This window comes from Cydia splendana, chromosome 17 (assembly GCF_910591565.1).
Source record: "Cydia splendana chromosome 17, ilCydSple1.2, whole genome shotgun sequence".
Taxonomy (NCBI): Eukaryota; Metazoa; Arthropoda; class Insecta; order Lepidoptera; family Tortricidae; genus Cydia; species Cydia splendana.
Genome location: NC_085976.1, coordinates 17,234,950 through 17,256,390, shown reverse-complemented (window position 1 = coordinate 17,256,390; position 21,441 = coordinate 17,234,950). Strand labels below are relative to the sequence as shown.

Below are 21,441 nucleotides of genomic sequence, written 5' to 3'. Positions count from 1 at the left end.
AGGCGCCTAATAGGCATAATGTTTATTGTAGTGTGCGTGACCGCTAAAGAAGGCGCCCGGGCGCACCCCCGCGGCCTGACTACGCGGATGTAGGATCTTACATCCGATATCGGATCGGACAATGTGAAAACGCTCTAAATCGTCTGCAATAGACGCAAAGGCCAATGGTGATGAGATAATATGACTTTGACAAGACTTGCACTTATTGTTGAGTTCAGCGTAACATATATAATATAGGAAACGAGCAGACGAATCGTAAGCAACACCTTTGTTATTAACCGCGAAAATCAACGTTCGCAAATTGCGTGCATCTTTCTCTGTCACTCTTATTACGCCTTCATTGGAGTAAAAGAGAAAGATCCCCGCAATTTGCGAGTTTCGGTTTTCGCGGTAGACCCCTGAGGAGTTGCTAGTGTCCTTTACGAGTAAAATGGGAGTGCGCTCTTTTCATGAACGTTTAAAAGAAATATTCGTCGTACGGAAAGTTAGTAGGTATGAATATTATGAAATTATATTTTCGGCTCGGACCTTAATCAGTTAGGCCTCCTACTAACGAGCGCTTGTTCAACGCGCGTTAAAAAAGCGATTGAATGCGTCCACAGTGTCCACAGGCTAAATTCGATTTAACGACCAACACTTAAAATCGAAAATCCAACAACTCTTGACAAAAAGCGCCACCGTCATCATGTGAATAAATACACATGTATCCATTTGTGTAATTCAAACGCCTTTTTCACCCGCGTTGTAAAACCGCTGGTGCTAATGAGCCCTTAAACAAAAGGTATTGTTACCTTTATGCAGTGAGTAGGTACCTATTTTCTGCTACTGCTAAAAACGCCGTCATAAGTAAACGGGAGCAAGCCGTTTAAAAACCAATTTTACCGTCCTATGTATAAGGTGCAAATTCATGAAATAGCTTATTCGGGGATAACAAGTTTAGTTATCTCCAAAAATAATGGCCAGCACACACGACGTCACGTTCAATTTACCTTCTCTTTATATTTTATATATATATATATTATAAACAGTCAAACCTTATATAAATAACTTTTTATTTGTTTTATTTTTATAATAAAAGAAGAAAACAATAATATGACTTTGACACGAATTATACTTATTGTTGAGCGAGATTTTCTTTTATAATATAGGAGGCAAACGAGCAGACGAATCGCCCGATGGTAAGCAACACCTGAGGAGTTGCAAGTAGAGATGCCACGAATATTCGGCAACTATTCGGTATTCGGCCTATTCGGCCACTTTGCCGAATATTCGGTATTCGGCCACTTTGCCGAATATTCGGTATTCGGCCGAATGTTGCCTACTATTCGGCCGAATACCGAATATCTGTTGCACCTACCTAGCAAAATTACACAAAAAATTACAAAAAACTAGGTATATTTAATAAATATTTAAAATGTATTCTTGGAAAGTCGTTAAATACGAAGGTACCTTTTTGAGCTATTATTGATTTAAAAAATATTTTATTTTTATCATGGGTCTGATTTGATTGACTCTAACTACATTCATTAATTCTGTTCAACATAAAAATATATCTTAGCAAACGTTGTGCTTTGTGGCGAACAGTTTTCATAATAATTGTGACCCAAAATGTTCGCACGTCTTGCAGAATATTCTGTCGCCGAATATTCGGTATTCGGCCGAGAGTGGGGCCGAATATTCGGTATTCGGCCAAATTCACTATTCGGGGCATCTCTAGTTGCAAGTGTGTTACCGGCATTTATGATGGAAGGAAGTACATACGCTCTTTTCTTTGGAGGGTTGAAGGACATATCGGTTCGGAAATATGTTATGAATTTTATGAAATGATTTTTTCGGCTCGGACCCTAATCTGTTAAGCCTCCGACTAACGAGCGCTTACAACGCTAACGCTAACGCTTTTTCAACGCTCGTTAGTAGGACAACCATTGACGTATTATATCTATGGACTGGCCTTACGGGCACTGAAAATGGTAATTAGTTCAGCGGTGTGACTCACCAATTCGAGCCAATCGCGCAGCCTAACGCAGCTAGTTGCGACCAATCGCGCGCGTGATGCGAACTCATCAACCAATCGCGTGCGTGATGCGAACTCATCAACCAATCGCGTTGTAGCGGTGTCACACCGCTGCACTGGCCCCATTCTTATTGCCCGTAAGGCCAGTCCTGAGATTTTATACGTCAATGAGGACAACGCTTTTTGAATCCATCCACACGCGAGATTCGATTTAACGACCAACACTTACGGCGCGATTCGGGAAATGAATTAGAGATGCACTAGATATGAAATAGTAAAGATATGTCACGTTCCACGGCAAAAGGTACCATTTCTCCGGATAAATATTGGAGCTGTGTTAATAATAGCGTAAGCGCCAGCCGCCATAAGGTACCTTTTGCCGCGGAACGTCACATATCTTTACTATTTCATACCTAGTGAATGCCTAATTCATTTCCCGAATCGCGCCGTTAAATTCGAAAACCGCCATTGTGTGAATAAATACACATGTATCCATTTGCGTAATTCAAACTTTTTTTTAACCCGCGTTGTAAAAGCGCTCGTGCGAATGAGCCCTTAAACAAAAGGTATTCTTTCCTTTATGCAGTGAGTAGGTACCCACTTCTGCTACTGCTAAAAACGCCGTCATAAGTAAACGGGAGCAAACCGTTTAAAAACCAATTTTACCACCCTATTTATATGGTTCAAATTCATGAAACAGCTTATTCGGGGATAACAAGTTTAGTTATCTCCAAAAATAATGGCCAGTTGTTTTTGCCACCCGAGTGACACCCGAATGAACGATGAACGATGACCTTCTTGTCATCGTTTTTATAAAAAATATTCTGTTATTCCGTCATAATTCCGTTTCTTAACGAGAAAGTGTTTTTCGAAACGCTTACGGAAAAAACGCTGACCTCTGCCCCTAACGATGATTGGTGCTCACGGTCAAGGTCATATCGAAATAATGCGGATTGGGGACTTCACATACACTTTTGAATTTCTTCACAGTATACAGGTTTCCCACGATGTTTTCCATCACCGAAAAGCTAGTGATAAATATCAAATCAAATAATATTCCGAAGTACATAAGTTTCGAAAAACACATTGGTACGAACTAGGATTTAAACCCGCGACCTCCGGATTAAAAGTCGGACGTGATATCACTCGGCCACCACCGCTTAATAAGAAAAATAAGATAAGATTAATCAAAGAATAAGATAAGATTAAAGACTAGTCAGTAGGTACCGTCTTTACCATAAGGGCACTCGGGGCCCTTGCCTAGGGCCCCCATCCTCAGGGGGCCCCGAAGGACAAACAGTAACAGTATATTTGATTACCCATAATAAATAGATCATAGTAAAAAAAGGTTGGTTTAATTCGCTTTCTTTACTTTCCAAAAGGGCCCTAAATTCTTATGTGCCCAAGGGCCAAGGGCCCTATCATAGTTTAAGACTGCCCTGAGACTAGTCGCAACATAAAATTAATCAAATCAATTTTTTTAATCAGAATCGGCCACTAGATGTGCTTAGATAAGTAATGGGTGTCAGCTCAGTGCAATGGTTCTCAAATTCAGACAGCTTAATAAATGTTGCTGGAACTAGAACGCCAGCTTTAATTAATTTTAGTGAAGCTTGAAACCACTTCCTAGTTAGTATCACGACAGCGACAAACCGATTGCCGACATAGTTTAGAGATTGAGATTTAATTTATCAAATTCTATTGTTATTTCCTTTATTTATTTTTCATCTTAAGTTAGGTTGTTTATAACATATATAAAAGTAAAATACAAAAGCACAAACACAATAAAAAATACATATAAACACATTATAAAAAACCTAACCTAGGGTGCCGCCGGCAGCGGGGCAGGGCCCAAGCTGCCGGTGGTCAGGGCCGCAGAGTGAGGAATCGACGTACTATACGCGCCGTGTCCGTGTATATTGTTTATATTATTACCTTCAGCTGAAGCTATAGCTTTTATAATGAATTTGATAAATATATTTGTCGGAGAATGGCTGAAATGTGCCATCTATCGCCTTCAAGAGGCGTTTTATCGCGCAGCCTTTGACTTGACAAATAGAGCAAACTAGGGTATTACGTACTATTACTGAGTGACATTCGACGCAGTTCCGCCAAGGCGTCATAGAGTGCGCTGTCAAAACAATTGAAGTCGAGAACAATTGAAGTTATGCTGTCAATCGATATTCAGAAGGAGCACGATGAGAACGAACGGGAGAACATGACGTCTGTGGCGGCTCCTGGATCTAATCCACTGGTTTGCTTAAGATAAGAAACGTAACGCGTGCTGTGATTTGTAATGAGTCTCGTGCAGTAAAGATTGTGAGTTAAACATCGTATTTCATTGAAGGCCCTCGTCATCCACGATTGAAGGTTCTGATGTGCTGCCGATAGTATGGTACGCCCACAATTCCCGACATATTAATATATTATGTTTTTCGTAATCCATTAATTCTTCGTTTCTAAATATTCATTTTAGCAGTTGCCAAATCAAAGACTCATTATTCGTAGAATTAAAGTAATCTCATAATTCTCTACTCAAATAAAGTAAATTTATTGCTTAAATTGTGAGTACCTATAAGTCCAGTTATCAGAGGAAGTATTTATAGCTCGGTTGTACTCATAAATTACTTATTTCTAAAATATCTCATTTACTTGGGAAACAAATTACCCGCTTAAAACTACGCAGATTTTTGTAAACAATGTCTAGTTTGAAAATGGTGATAAATAGAGATACTGCACCTAAAATTACGTGTGAGACCTCATAGAATTCGATGGCAGTCATATCTATAACAAATTAATGGCAAAAATTATTGTCTAAATACTAAATAGGATTATGGTCGCAAGCCTGATTGCCGCTGAAAGTAATATTATTTTTTCTTTTCAATAAAAAATCTTAATGAGTAAGCAATTGAACCCCTGTCAATCATCTATCCCATAAAAGTTTTATAATAAAACTGACTTTAAGTCGGTCAGAATAAAATAACTCCGATTAATTGGATTTCGTGCTGTTTGGATGACCTTTAAATCATCCTGCTCAAATTTTGATCTCAAGTTTAATTGGATATTGAAAATGTCTTTATTTTCGTTTATGTTTCGCTTACCTCACTCTAGTCATAACAGCCATTCAAAACTTTTTAAATTCATACCATTTCCAAATTAAAACATTTTCCAATGACTGAGTTTTTTTTAATTACAAGATAAACTATGACGGATTTGTCCCTTCTCCGTGATTTTTTATAACCTCAAAATTCGCGATGATGTATATTTTCACTTTTCACAATGTAATTTCTTCCTTTTTCGCGAGATTTATTGTTGATTGATCACTTTGACACTCGTTTAGTAGAAAGCAGTATTCGATTTTGGCTTGGCGCTGTGGGTTTTTCATTTTATTTCACTGAATTGCTAGGAACGATCGTAATAGCGTATTGACAGCCGGAACCGGAAAAAAAAATCGACAAGCGACGTTTGACGATCGTGTTGATCTCTCGTTGATGTGGGAAAAATCATAAGTTCTCGAATACGTACAATGTCAAATTTTGACATTAGCAATCCACCGTTAGGTGACAACCAAAGCAAACCGAACTACCCCGAGTTCAGAGTTGATTTTTGGTTGTACCAAATGATATAATCCACAGTTGATCGAATCAACATGCAATAAAATCAACTGTTGATTTGACGTGGATGCGAAATCATACCATTGTCGCACATGTCGAATTTGGCTTCTGTTGGTTTATGTAAGTAGAATCTGTTCAGAAAGAGGAGAGTCGTGGAATGTATTGGGCCCCATACATTTCACGACTCTTCTCTTTCCGCACAGACTCTGCCACGGGTTAAACTGTGCATCTATGAGTTACCCTTCTCATTCAACAACTTATCAACACTGTCGGGAAAGTTTCTTCGTTATGCAGATTAAGGATTAGAATTAAGACTATTACCTTTATCACAAGTGGCGACTCCAGATTAATATTCCTCTTCATCGAACTAGAAGCCGCAGAGTTGCCTGCGGGAAAAGAAATTAAAGATTAAACTCTTGCCTCCAGTTCCAAGCGAAGACGCCTCGAGAAATAAATCGTTTTATTTAAAGTGGAAAGTTGCAAAATTGCAATCAGAAAGTGATTGGTGAGTTTAGCGATTTGCTAACTTGTTTCCAAAGGCAAAATACTTGTACGAATGTGTAGGCACGGCTATACAATAGAAGTGATTGCTACTCGTGTAGGGAGAAGTCCGCTAACGCCGGATAACACCTATAGTCTGTACTTTAGGTATTTAAAAAATAATAAACAAAATCTACCCTCAAATTGCTTCTTAAGCCAGTTGAGGGTAGATGAAAACATTACATGATCAAATAATGTAGGTTAAAGTCAGGTCGTTCAGTGACAGATTCAGGTGGTTTTGTATTTGGTTGGTTAATCAATAAATGTTATAACTACCCGAAAATTTACAAATTATTTTTTTACTTTTATTTAAGTAACTAAAGATACAGAGTATAGTGCCGGACACACGTAGGTACTATCTCGGCAACTAACAATGCGAGCGATTCAAGGATAAGAGAAAGGGGCGTGGGGCGTGGGGTGAAGTACCGATGCCCATAACAAGCGGTTGTTTTGGTGTTTTTGGAGGGAACTCGCGTATTATCACGTCACGTGCATGCATATTTCTATACACGGGTGCTAAGCTAATAATTTTGCTTACGCACATAATACCCAGCATATCTCCTGAATGCAGCATTTCATATTTTCCAGTCCGCTAACCTTACGTTTTGGTACATTCAAGCAGGAGCGCTAGAGAGCGAGCGCTACAGAAATCCAAAAGGGTCATGTATTCGTATTCGGCAACACGCCTGTCTCTTTCGCACTCGTGACATGTCCATATACGTGATCGTAATGGCTTCCCTATTGCACACTCTCTCAAAGGTAACAAGTTTCAGACTACACCAGACTACCTAAGCGTAAGCGTCTTTAAAGTTCTGTGGTTGAGCTGCTGCTTTGATTTTCACCGACGCAAACGCTCGGATGCAGCAAACTACTTAGGTTTTGTTTTCCGAAGTTATATAGCTCTCCTTTTAAGAGGCTGTCTGTTTGTATCGGAGTAAATGAGATAGCACTGTTGCTGTTACTTGTCCTGGGGAGGGGGAGGCCAAAGGAATAGGTAAAAAGAAAACTATTGAAAAAAAACAACGGGTTGCACTCCGGGAGTGCCGGCAGAAGTGAAAACTCAATGACATTGAAACTCAAAATATTAATAACAGCGCCATCTAGTGCAAAATGTCTGCAGCACTATGTATAATTGAGGTTAACGCCATCTAGCGTTATTTCGTCGCATTATTTGAAACCCCTAAGCACATCACTGAGAGTACTTAACTAGAGTTATATTATTACCAGTTTGAGGGAAACAGGAATGGCATGTAAATCAAATTAAATTCAATGACATTGTAATAGCGTCCGTCACACGTGACGTCAAGTCTTACGCGTTACGCTCTCGCGAGTTTAACATTTTTTCCCCATCACAAAAAGTGCACAGCGCCGCTAAAGAAGTTTTCACTTCAAAAGTGGATTATTTGTGTAATTTTTACTCGTTAGCGATTTAGGTATGAATGTGTTAAAATTGTGATTTTTATTGCAAGACCATAAGTCAAAAAATAACGACATAGAACCGTTTAATGGTGATTTTAAGACCAATTTTTGCAATTATTTTCTATAGAGCCGATTTCTTTCAATCATGTAGCGAGTACGGCCAGTCTTTGAAATATAATGAATATTGACATATTTATTTTTTAGGGTTCCGTACCTCAAAAGGAAAAAACGGAACCCTTATAGGATCACTCGTGCGTCTGTCTGTCTGTCCGTCTGTCACAGGACCCTGAGTCCTACTGGACCAATTAAGTTGAACTTTGGTACACATATGTAAATTGGTGATCCAAAATGGACATGTAACTTAAACAAATGAATTTTAAGCATGGGGGCACTTTTGGGGGTTAAACGAGAAAGTTAAAAAATAAAGTTTTTCAAACTATATCGTGTTATACCGGGTGTGGCCTGTAACATGAGCAAAAAATTTAACTGTAGGCTGTACTCCTCATACTGACCAACATTTGTTCAGCGACTTTTAAAAATAACTTGTGGTTTGATTTTTAATACACTTTAAAGTTTATTCTAAGACGCAATGTATTGCGTATTTTGTTATGTTTAAGGCGTGACAAGCAACGTCAATCACAATGATATAGCGTGGCGATGGCGTCCATTGAAGACAATATTTATTTTGTATGAAAAATAGGGAGTCTAAATACTTCATAATTTTTAAAAGTTGTTAAACAAAAGTGTCACCGTTTGAGGAGTACAATCTACGTTTTAATTATTTGCTCATGTTACAGGCCACACCCGGTATATCAAATGAAAGAGCTCATCTTGACTTCATATATATATATATTTTTATAATTTTAAAATACATAGGTTAAAAGTTATTTAAGAAAATAGTCAAAAATTACCATTCCCCGCCCCATTTATCTCCGAAACCACGGGGTCTAAAATTTTGAAAAAAATACACAAAATAGTTTTTTACCTATAGATGATAGGAACAGCGTGAGTCGGATTTAATTTACGGAACCCTTGAAACGCGAGTCCGACTCGCACTTGGCCGGCTTTTTGGTTTACAAAAACATTTGTTTTTCTTAAAAAAAACTGCTTAAGTAACATCAATTTTAAGGAAATTGGTTGTTGACAGCCCCTTAATAGGATTGGAGCGATTCACGAGCTTGTATAACCAATATAAATGCATCTCCAAACGAGCATAGTCGTTAAGTATCTAGGGGTCTAGTTACATTGGTACTCTTTCCCCAGCTTTTGATTCTAAATGTAGTACACGTGTACGTAATGAAATGAATTCTCTTTTGTAAGCGTAAACTGAATAATGATATCTGAAAGGAAATTCTTATTGTGTAAAATGAAAACTGATATTGGCATCTTTTGTGTAAAATGAAGCTATCAAATGACCAAACCAAAGGTAAGGAAAATATATGTACTTAATAATTTTAATATAGGTAATTTAATTTGGAGGCTGAATGAAAATGGTAATATTTATTATGAAAGAACCAGTCAGGAATGTCAGAGAGCTTTATTTTTCAATGTAGGTCAACATTGGGTCAACATAAATATTAAACACCTATAAATGTAAATAGGTTACTGCGATGTTCTGCCGCCAGAGTGCAGCACTAGGCTAGCTAGTAAACCATAGAGTAACTTAATACATACTGTGCCTTAAACTGTTTTTTGACTATAGTTTTCACAGACAATAAAATATGACATTGATGCATTAAGGCGGTTTGTTAACAAGGGCCTACCGGGACCTTGGAACGCGAGTCCGATTCGCACTTGACCGGTTTTTTTTCTATACAGTTGTCTGCGCGGCCGTGTAACGATATATAATCCTGAATCCTGGTAAGGGCATTTATTTGTATGATGATACAGATATTTGTTCCTGAGTCATGGTTGTTTTCTAATATGTATTTAAGTATTTACCTATATATTATATATATCGTTGTCTGAGTACCCACAACACAAGCTTTCTTGAGCTTACCGTGGGACTTAGTCAATTTAATTTAATTTAATTTTAATTTAAAATTTAAAACATTTATTTACATACAATATATATACTACTAAACGAAATTAATAACTAGCTTAAATCTAAAATAGGCCCTTGAGGCATTGTACCAAGGATGCTGGCGGCATTTCCTCGCTGTATCGCAATGCTGATACGTTGTGCGAGGTAGCCGCCAGCTCTTCGGTCACCAGTTACGTCAACCAGACGCTTCGCGATTTCTGCGAACAACTTATGCGCGCTGGGACCCCATGGACCTAGAGTTTCAACACCAAATGGTACAAAATGGTACTCTCTACCGAGGCTCTTATATTTGTTACGTTTTAGAATTTCGGCGCTTTCCGCCGCTCCGCCCGCTTTTACAGTAGTCCGTTGGAGGTGGGACGGTGCCAGTGTGTCTACGCAGGTAGCATCCCACACCAACATCCGTCCCAAGCTCCAAGGAACTAAGGACACTCCATCGGGCCTCTTGCCATCATCTCTGATAATGCCAGTCGGCTCAAGAAGAGCAGGCACATTGATGGTGGCAAGAGACCGACGGACTATGTCATTAAGCGACGCATGTCTCGAAAAACGGCCTGCACTTTTTTGACAAGATAATCCGTGGTGTCCCAGTCGGTCCACGTCCGTGCCACAAGACCATATGTGTGGCGTACACACCGAAACCCCGAGTCGCAAACCAGTCGCCAGTCTAAGGGAGGCCGGATCCAAGAAAGTACCAGTATTGGGCGAAGGATGGGCATGTAGCCAGTAACCGGCTTCCCGGGCTCCGACCGCCAAAAGCCTCGCGCGGTCTTTTAATTTAATTTAATATATGAATACGTTAATCGACACTGTATAGAAGAATACGGCACGTGTCTGGCACGTTCAATGTCTGTTATATAAACCGACTTTAAAACGTGCTGTTTTAAAGGTGGCTGGCCAAAATTTCCAAAGTTGGGGTATTGTCCTTATATCAACCGGGATATGGACTGTGATGCTTTTGTACTCGTATTGTCTTCGAGCTCTCGATATTTCGACGCAGTTAATTGCAATTTGTTTACAGGTAACTGAAGATAGCGAGTGGGTGTGTGAAACTAGACGTGAATCATTCAAAACTGTTATTGGGGCATTACTGTGATCTAATATAAAGATGTTAATGAATGATCTGCTGAAATGATGAGTAAGTAGGTGTCATGAGCCTGGGGTAGCGGGTATCATTTAGGGCAGGGGTCGGCAAATTTTTGAAAAGAAAAGCATACTGCAGTAGAAATCACCAGTTTTGGGAAGCTCAAAGAGCCGCGATTGTCGTTTTCATTGGTGTAAGAACTCTCTAGGGTTAATTCTATATATGGGTGACTTAAAGAGCCGCAATTGTATCTCAAAAGAGCCGCATACGGCTCGCGAGCCACTGCTTCCCGACCGGTTTAGGGACAATAAATAATCCAAGCCACAAAAATCTGTCAATGAAATATGCACTTTCTGTCAACCAAAAGACATTTTCAATGACAAAATGTGCAGATGGACTCTTTGCTCTAAACCACTAAAGTCTAAACTAACTCCCTTATTCATAAATCTTTACATGCCTGATTTAGTTAAATTATGTTTTATCCCTTTCTTACAAATACATAAGTCAAAATAAAGACTAACGATTCATAGCTAATTCAAGCCAGTAACGCGTTTATGAATAGGTAACGCCATAAATCCTGTCCTCACCTATGGTATCAGAAGCGCTGGTAGCTATACAGCACCCCTTGCAGAACCTTCGCGCCATACTCCTGAAGTTGACCCGGTAGGAGCCGTAGACCAGCGGGTTCATGCAGGAGTTGGAGACAGCCATGGCGAACAGCAGGCCTTGGACGCGGCTGGGGATCTGGCGGGCGGAGTCCCGGTCTACCATCCACCTGGAGATACCGAGATCGGGTACTACGTGGTACATATAACACTTTAAAATCTCGCGCTTTGTACACATATTTAATTACACAATCGGGTTTACCACGATATAATTTCATTGTTTTTACCTTAAATTCTGACGATTCAGCTGAGTTGCACCAGCTGTGTTCACGGAAGAACAATAAAATTATACGGTAGACCCGTTTGTGTAATTAGTAATTACATAAATATGTACTACGTGGTACTGCAAGGATAGTACAGGTTGTATCTTATCGATAAGGATAAAAATAGTTTATGTTTCAGGTAAAGCCTGTAATATATGATCATTGTCAAGAGGGCGCTGTTAATCTCATGTACCTAACGATAGAATGACAGTTCAGTATAGTATGAAAAAAAAACAGTTCCAGGAAGTTCAACATGGCGCGTGATCATATCCTCCTAAGGCCCAAGGTCCTACCTATAGTACATCTTCAGTTCGATGAAATTTAAATCCTATTTAATTGGAACAGAGTCGCTTTTGCTTTCTTTCGTTCAATATTCCAACAACGCAAAATCAACTCTATTTCCTATACCATAGGTTCTAATTTCAATGGCACATTTTGGATTTTTCATTTGTATGGCTGGGCCTTAGGAGGTTAAATTTCTGGTCAGGCTTTAGGCATATTACAATGCGCTTATGAACGTCAAATAAGGCTACGCCGGCTCTAACCGTACACCGCTGATCCCAGAAGATTGAAATCCCAATATGTGACCGGCAAAAAACTACAAAAAATGGCAAAACCCTAGCTATAAAACACAAGTAATAAAGAGCTCAGGGGCCTTACCATGATGTCCTTATTGCGATTCTGTTAAGGACCTAAACTGAATTGCTAAGGGACGGAGTTATGCGACTTGTATAGCTCCGTCCTATAGCAATTCAGTTTAGGTCCTAAACAGAATCGCAATAAGGACATCATGGTAAGGCCCCAGCCCTGGCGGTCACCCACCACATGCACATGGTGGCGTAGGGCAGCCAGCACAGCGCGAACACGCTAACGATGGTGACGGTCATTCTCAGCGTGCGGCGCCGCGCGCGCTGCAGCACGCGCCGGTCCGAGCGACGCAACCGCACCGGCCCGCCGGCGCGACGACTGTCTGCCAAGTGCCAACAACACATATTTACAATAACAATAGAATTTGAATAATGTTCTTGTTTATGCATGTAGTAAATAATATGTATTAGTTCATATTTTTATTACACTTAAATTCAAGCAGAAATGTCGATTATGGAGGTACTATTGGGAGCGTAAACGGTCGACCTTTAAGGCGATAATCGTTTAAACGTCTTGGAGGCGGTCAGAGGGGCTACCGCGAAAACCGATATTCGCAAATTGCGGGGATCATTCTCTTTTACTCCAATGAAGGCGTAATAAGAGTGACAGAGAAAAATGCCCGCAATTTGCGAACTTCGATTTTCGCGGTTATAGCCCAGGCGATAACACGGACGTCATAACCAGTGATCGTTAATTTTCCAGCAATTTTGGTGCAGCATTGTTGGTTAAAAGCATTTGTATGCCCTACTCTAGGTGGAATAGATAATTAGGGTTAATAACAGTAATATTAACCTTAACCATAAACAATCCTCTCCCTAGAAAAAAATTGAAGAAAATCCTTTATTTTTACTATATACCTATGCTGCACCCAAATTTCTGGAAAATTAACGATCACTGGTCATAACCTAGCATGGCACTTAAAAATGTGGGTGTTGAAAAAAAAGTTTTCCCAGGTAAGTTTATTGCCATCATTGTCATAGTAGTGTCCGGCATTTGCAAACTAAGATAAGGAATCCTAAATGCATCCTAATTGGTTAATATTGGTAAAGGTGTCCTGCCACTACGTGGAACGGAAGACTGCTGGTAGGATTCTAACTTATTACTTACATATATCCGAATTCCGGTCGCCGGTCACTTATTGAGAGGAACAATAGTACATTATTGTCGAGGCTCGGAAGTAGCTACTTGCAGGCTGAGGATTCGTTTTAAACGGACGACCTTGGGAGTCCGTTTAATTGAATCCGAAGCCAGCAAGTAGCCTTCCAGCCGAGTCATATATAGTGCTTTTCTCAAAAATGGTGCAAGAAATATAAATATCATAGAAATATTTTACAAAAGCAACTTTCTTACGTATATATTTTCACAGAAAAAAGTAGAAACAATTGAAAAAATTAGCTTTGCCGCCTTTTTATTTTTTTAATAAAAAAATAGAAGTGTATTTTTCTGCCGAAAATACGCCAACCTATTTGAGACAGCTAAATAGTCGCGGTACTAATCATCTGTTTGGCTGTTTAATGGGCCTGTGCCTTCATTTGATATGGCCATTTCAACTTTTAAAAAGTTTGGAACTCGACAAATAATGGAATTTGTATGCAACATTGCAGTCCCAAAATCGAGACTGCAATATTTTTAACTTTTTAATTTTTGACTGACCATAAACTACGCGCTTCGCAACCTATTTTTTAAACGGCAAAGTCGACTTTGCCGTCCATTTTTGAGAAAAGATATTTCCCAGTCACTCGTAGCAGAAAGTATCTATACGGCGTAAAGAAAGATCTAATAAAACCCCTTCAGTCTGTACCAAGGTTTGCACTGTTTACGCATGTAAGCATCCTATGGAAGGGCCTACGGTGAATATGGAAGATACCTACGAGTATATAACATAGCGACAAAGAGGAAAATAACTATAGTTGTGTTAGACTGCACGATTGGTTCGAATTCGTGTACGTGACAACGCTCTACTGGCCCCATTCTTATTGCCCGTAAGAGCGTTATCACATTGTGCGATCCGATATCGGATGTAGGATCCTACATCCGTGTAGTCAGGCCACGGGGGCGCGCCCGGGCGCCGTCTTTAGTGGTCACGCACACTACAACAAGCAGTATGCCTACACAATGCACACAAACAAATATTATTGGTCTGACTGCTGACGGGGTACTCCGACATGGCTGAGTTTATCGGAAGCGGAGTTTATCCGATATCGGATGTCGGAAGGCGCCTTATGACAAAAACAGTTGCAGGAGAGTGCCATTGGCATTAAGTCCGCCTTTTTAGCGTTATTTATCGTTTTTAGTAATATGGATTTATTAAATGCATAGATAAATACAGAGAACCACATATATCTTACATTTTACTTCCGACATCCGATATCGGATCGGACAATGTGAAAACGCTCTAAGGCCCGTCCTTAGATAGAGTCGGGCCAAGAAAAGTCTGCAGCGGATTTGATAGCCCACGCAGTGCAAGTGTCATTTATACGTCATAATTTCATAGAAGTTTGACGTTTAAAATAACACGTGCACTGCGTGGGTTACCAAATCCGCTGCAGACTTTTCACGGACTGACTCTATATGTCAATGATTGTGCGTTATTTCCCCTGTTTGCAGTGGACACCCCCTTTTGCTACCTTCTCGCTTTCAATTTCAACTCTTTGTTTCAATCCGCCCACCACAGAAGGAAAATCAATTGGACAGAAGTCGGAAACGAATAGAAGGCAATATAAAAATGGCCGTGTGGTTGCCGGCTTAAGAATAGCCCACTCCGTGCTTATCCATGGATGTCGTAAAAGGCGACTTAAGGAGTAAAATGACAGTCACCTAAGTCAACTAGGGATTCCCAAGGAGGGTTAACGTCAGGCAGGCGGCCGGTTGTAAAAACTCATGCCAAACCCTTTTAGCAGCATGATTATCGGACCAAATGAGATGAGCGACAGGGCTAGGGCGTACCCCGCAGGCGACGCGCAGGGGCAGCACCCGGTTCCTGTGGGAAATGGACAAGGGTTGTCGTACCAGCCCGGGCGGGGGCGACGTAAGAAGCGAGCCCGGGAACCTAAGTATGTGAGATTGAGGTATGCTAGCTGGAATATAGGGACGATGACTGGGAAGGGGAGAGAACTAGCAGATGTAATGAAAAGACGAAGGATAAATGTAGCTTTTTTGCAGGAAACAAAGTGGAAGGGTGCGAGGGCTAGAGAGATTGGAGAAGGATATAAGTTTTACTACTGTGGGAGTGACGGCAGACGAAATGGTGTTGGTATAGCACTCGATCGTCATTTGAAACAGAATGTCACAAATGTTGACAGGAAGAGCGATAGAATCATCGCTATGAAAGTGATGTTAGAAAACATCACACTCAATTTAATAAGTGTGTATGCTCCCCAGAGTGGATGTGACGATGTAGCGAAAGAGAAGTTTTGGGAGGATTTTGACGCAGTGACTATGACTATACCAGCAAATGAGGAGATATATGTGGGAGGGGATTTTAATGGACATGTTGGAAGAATGAATGTGGGGTATGAAAGAGTGCATGGGGGTTTCGGTTTCGGAATACGTAATATGCAGGGTGAAGCATTGCTACAAGCAGCTACTGCCTTGGACATGGCAATCGCCAATACCTGGTTCCAAAAAAAGGATGATCACCTGATAACCTACAAAAGTGGCAATCACACCACGCAGATTGATTATTTCCTTGTGAAGCGAAATAAGATCAACTGCATCAAAGACACAAAAATAATACCAGGAGAACACCTTACTTCACAGCACAGGCTGCTTGTAATCGATGTGAACATTAAAGTCCAGTCTCGTATGAGAACCGAACGGCCCCCTGCAAAGATAAGATGGCATATGCTAGAGAAGAATGAATGTGCTATAAAATTTAAAGAACGTGTAATAGATAAAATGATAGAAATGAAAGGAATGGAAGGATTGAATGCAAACGAATGTTGGAACGAAATGGCAAATTGTATACGGAGAGTAGCAAAAGATGTATTGGGAGAGTCGAAAGGGAAAGGTGTGATAGATAAGGAAACGTGGTGGTGGAATGAGGAGGTGCAGGAAGTATTAAAGAAAAAGAAGCAGGCATTTAAAGAATGGCAAAGTGCTGAAACTGGGCAGGAAATTGAGAAGGAAATAAAGAGGACAGAATATATAGAATGTAAGAAGAAAGCAAAGCGTGCAGTTGCTATAGCCAGAACAGCAGCACAGGACCATTTGTACGAGTCTTTAGATGGTCCTAAAGGCGAAAAGCAGCTGTACCGCCTAGCCAAAGCGAGAGAAAGAAGTTCCCGGGATATGTCTCATATAAAATGTGTGAAAGATGATGCAGGTAAGGTGATTACGAAAGACGAAGCGATAAAAGAACGTTGGAAAGTCTACTTCGAAAGATTGATGAATGAGGAAAATGAATGGAACAGGGTACTACAGCACAGGATGATAAATATGGGTGCAGTGAAAGAAATATGTATGGACGAAGTAAGAACGGCTGTGAGAAGTATGAAAAATGGGAAATCTGTAGGACCAGATGATATACCAGGAGAGGTATGGAAGTTACTGCGTGAGGATGGATGTAAGTGGCTGACTTTGTTCTTCAATAAGTTGTTGCATGAAGAAACCATTCCCGACGAATGGTGCGACAGTTTGCTGGTGCCCATTTTTAAAAACAAAGGGGATGTACAGGAATGCAACAACTATAGAGGAATAAAACTCATGTCACATAGCATGAAAGTATGGGAAAAAGTGATAGAGAGACGCCTGAGAGATGAGAGTGATATAACACAAAACCAGTTCGGGTTTATGCCGGGGAGAGGTACAACAGACGCCATTTTTGCACTTCGCCATCTGTGCGAAAAATACAGACATGCCAAAAAGAACCTGCATATGGTGTTTGTTGACCTCGAAAAAGCATACGACCGAGTACCCCGAGAGGTTTTGTGGTGGGCTCTGAAAGAGAAATGCGTGCCTGGGAAGTATGTAGAGCTAATCCGGTCAATGTACAACCGATGTTGTACACGCGTCCGGTCAGCTGCTGGCACCACCGACAAGTTCAGTGTCACGGTAGGCTTGCACCAGGGATCGGCTTTAAGCCCTTACCTCTTCCTGCTTGTTATGGACGCTCTGTCGTCGGACATACAGGAGGAGGCACCCTGGTGTATGCTGTTTGCCGATGACATTGTGCTTGTTGGTGAAAACGAACTCGAGGTGCAGAGCAGACTTGAGAAATGGCGGCAAAAATTGGAGAATGTTGGCCTGAAGATCAGCAGATCTAAAACAGAACACATGTTCTGCGATTTTGGCGGTCTCTCCAGTTTTGCTGCCATAGAACTCGACGGCGTTACATTGCCGGTCTGCTCCGACTTTAAGTACCTCGGTTCGCTCGTACAGTGCGATGGCGATATTGACCGTGACGTGAAAAACCGGATTAGCACAGGATGGATGAAATGGCGACAGGTCACGGGAACCATTTGCGACGCCCGAATGCCTCTTCGGTTGAAGGGTAAAATTTATAAATCAGTCATAAGACCTGTCGTCATGTATGGATCAGAGTGTTGGGCCCTAAAGGTGACGGATGAAAAGAGATTGCATGTAGCGGAGATGCGAATGTTAAGATGGATGTGTGGCGTGACGAGAATGGATAGGATAAGGAATGAGTATATAAGAGGAAGCCTGAAAGTTGCACCCATAACAGAAAAAGTAAGGGCAAATCGCCTAGCGTGGTACGGGCATGTGATGCGGAGGGATGAAAGTCATGTGACGAGAAAGGTATTACGAATGAATGTGGAGGGAAGTACGAGGAAAGGAAAACCGAGGAAAAGGTGGATGGACTGTGTGAGAGATGATATGAAACGAACGCAAGTGAATGATGAAATGACGGGCGACAGAGAGGTGTGGAAGAGAAAGACATGCTGCGCCGACCCCAAGTGAATGGGACAAGGGCAAGAGAATGATGACCAAAGGAAACATTTCTCTATTTGAGTATATTTTTAAACGGTTCCAATTTGCCCCATATCCCAACATACCTTCCTGAAACGGAACGTAGTTTTAATATTACTCAGTCATCATAGAAATATAATTCTCTTCACAAATACAAGTTAAAGCAAATCCCAATCTTTGCATAGCGAAACGGAAATCCTTTCTTCGTTTCTTTTGTAAACAATAAAGTATTATAATACTGTTTCCAAGTTCATTTTATAAAGTTTTGTGTTTGTAATTTATAATATAAACAGTAATCTTGATTGAGGGTAAAATTGTTTCCAATAGATAAATTAGATTATTTACAGCGGGCATTAAATCAATATATAAATGCACAGAAATAAGTTTTTTATGAAAATAATCATTTTTGATGTGATCTAAAAGAGCGCTAAGATTTTTCAAAAACTCTGCTGGCTGAACACTGAAAAAAATATGATCTATCGAGCACAAATTAAAGTGATTTCATTAAGATTAACTGCTATATACAATTTGTACTTTTTAGATTACAATATCAACAAATGTACGTACGTACAGTCGACGTACGAACGGTAAAATTTACTACATTGTTCGATAGGCTCATATGAAACTGTTTAAAGCATTAAACGTTAATGCAATTTCAATTTGTTTTAATGTTTTTTTTTCTCAGTGAACCTACCTAAGGCTGATTTTAATGGAAATTGAAAATAGAGTGAAGGCTTGAAGGGCGTTTTGGCAAGTTCATTTGCCTCTCGTAGCTCGAGGCATAACTTTAACCGAAGTTACTCTGAGAGAATTTGTGGATTTCTGGAGGCTTTGTCGCGAGAGATAACGCAAGCTTAATGTATCGTTCACACTGTCAACTGTAACCTTATAGCAAGAACATAAGGTTCAGTCGCCGGCAGATATATCGGGGCGGCTAAGGTGCTCACAAATATCTGCACACGCTTTTCTTGTCAAAGCGTTAAGTGCGTGTTTATATTTGTGAACACCTTGGCCGCTCCGATATATCTGATGGCGACTGTCCAATGACGAATTTAGAGTAGTAGAGCTGTTAGTATGTATTATGTGTTAGTAGCGACCCATATAACCATTCCAGTCGCAGAATCACAAAGTGGTAACTAAATGTCAGATGTGTCGTAACAGAGTCCACACAATGTGTCTAGAATTGTTTCGAAACAAAGTGTCGTCGCCGTGTCTACACTTTTCCGTAACAAGGTGTCGACACATTTGTGTGCACTTTGCGTGCGGTTTGCGACTAAATCTGACAGCAAATTTGTGACAGCAAATGTCAATATAAAATACCTCTTGAAAACCAAGGTTTGTCAAACTACTATTAGTGTCTCGTGTGCTCGTAATTCTAGTAAGTCATCATGGGCAATGCAAATGATAATAATCGACAGAAACCATATAAACACCCAACACCCGTCAACCTTTTACAGAAAAGTTTTTAAAGAAATTCAATAAGCTACTTAGGTCAGGCAACGAATGCTCCAAAAGTTGTAGAGGGAAATGCTCGGAACACAATTTTTGACTCCGTAACTCGGTTTGACAAGTTAGGAGGTGAACATATCAAAAGTCCCCGGCCGTAGCCCTTGAGCGGGGGGGAGAGAGGGGGCTTTGAAGGTCCCATTTTCCCGTTTTTCGATTATATCTCGGAAACTATGCATCTCAGCGACATGGCCACTTATACAAAATGAAAGTTAATTTAATTTGTTACAAGTTTATTCCGTCAATTTTTTCGATATGTTGAATAGTTTTTGAGATATCCGCTCTTGAAAGTTTATTTAGGGCTCTCAATTTTATCTTGATATATCTATATCAGTGAAGGTGCTAGGCCGTGTTTGGTATCGTTTTCGTATAAATCTGGGGTGCTGAATCCATTTAAGATATCACATTGACACCATTCCACAAAATAAAAATAAATCTTTTTAGGGTTCCGTACCTCAAAAGGAAAAAACGGAACCCTTATAGGATCACTCGTGCGTCTGTATGTATGTCCGTCTGAATACACAAAATAGTTCTTTACCTATAGATGACAGGAAAACCTATTAGAAATGTGCAGTCAAGCGCGAGTCGGACTTAATGTACGGAACCCTTAATACGCGAGTCCGACTCGCACTTGGCCGGTTTTTTTGAAACTCTTCTTGACGCTTAACCGCTGAACCGATTTCGTTGAAATTTGGTATAGAAATAGTTTGCGTCCCGGAACAGGACATAGGATAGATCTTATAACCAAAATCATCTTTTGAAGGTGTGAAAAGTGGCGTGGAAATTTGTACGGGAAATCAATAACCGCTGAACCGATTTATATGAAATTTGGGATGGTCTACATCTTTGATTTAGTTAAAAATGATGAAAAAACATGACTTCAAACCTAAACTTAAACAGTATTAACTTCAAGAAGTCAATTCTGAATTCCCCCCTACACCTCATTTCACACCTTTAAAGGATGATTTTTGAGATAACTTATTATATCCTGTCTCGGGACTCAAAATATATGTGTACCAAATTTAAATTAAAACTGTTCAGCAGTTTAAGCGTGAAGAGGAGTTTAAAAGAAAGTATTTTAATAAGTTTATATGTTTTTACTTCGGAATGGTGTCAATGTGATACCTTAACTAAATTTGGTACTGCGAATTTATACGAAAACGATACCAAAACATGGCCTCGTAGCTTTACTGTTGTAGAAGTCAAAATAAAATTGAGAGCCCTAAATTCTTATTACTTGGCCAAACTTGTGTAGAAGGAAAAGGTAAAATAAAAGTCTTCGGCAGGAATATAAGACACAAATATATATTTTTTTTGCGTTACTATTTCATTCATCAAATATAAACATACCTTGATTATACTATTCTAGTGAGATCCTCATAGATAAACAAAAACATTTACTTAAAAAATTACAAGGTCGAAATGTCACGGAACTTGTGAGAGTAATATGTGAAAAATATAAACTTTTATGACAAAAAAAATCTGGACACAATTTAAGAATCACCCAATTGCGTCGAGGAATCATCTGTATTTTTGCTTGTTTCATTACCTCCTCGCTTCTTTTTTGTCCTTTGTATTCTGTAGCAATTTGTTAGATCTGAAAATAAAGATAACTTGCGTCGTCACGGATGTCGATTTATAGGTTTTAGGGAGTGCAGAATTCGAAAACGATGATCATTTTATAATCCAAGATGGCGGCTACGTATTTTGTCATAA

The 21,441-nt window shown here is 40.0% G+C and overlaps 1 protein-coding gene across 1 annotated transcript in view; it reads right to left on the bottom strand.

Annotated features, from left to right (window-relative positions):
* The window catches only part of LOC134798990 (adipokinetic hormone/corazonin-related peptide receptor variant I-like), a 70,094-nt gene that overhangs the window by 8,601 nt on the left and 40,052 nt on the right, over positions 1-21,441 (bottom strand). The window contains exons 6-7 of the mRNA XM_063771415.1: positions 12,466-12,613; positions 11,303-11,490 (exon numbers count right to left, since the gene is read on the bottom strand). Of these exons, the coding sequence (XP_063627485.1) occupies positions 11,303-11,490; positions 12,466-12,613 (336 nt within the window). The remainder of the gene's footprint in view (positions 1-11,302; positions 11,491-12,465; positions 12,614-21,441) is intronic.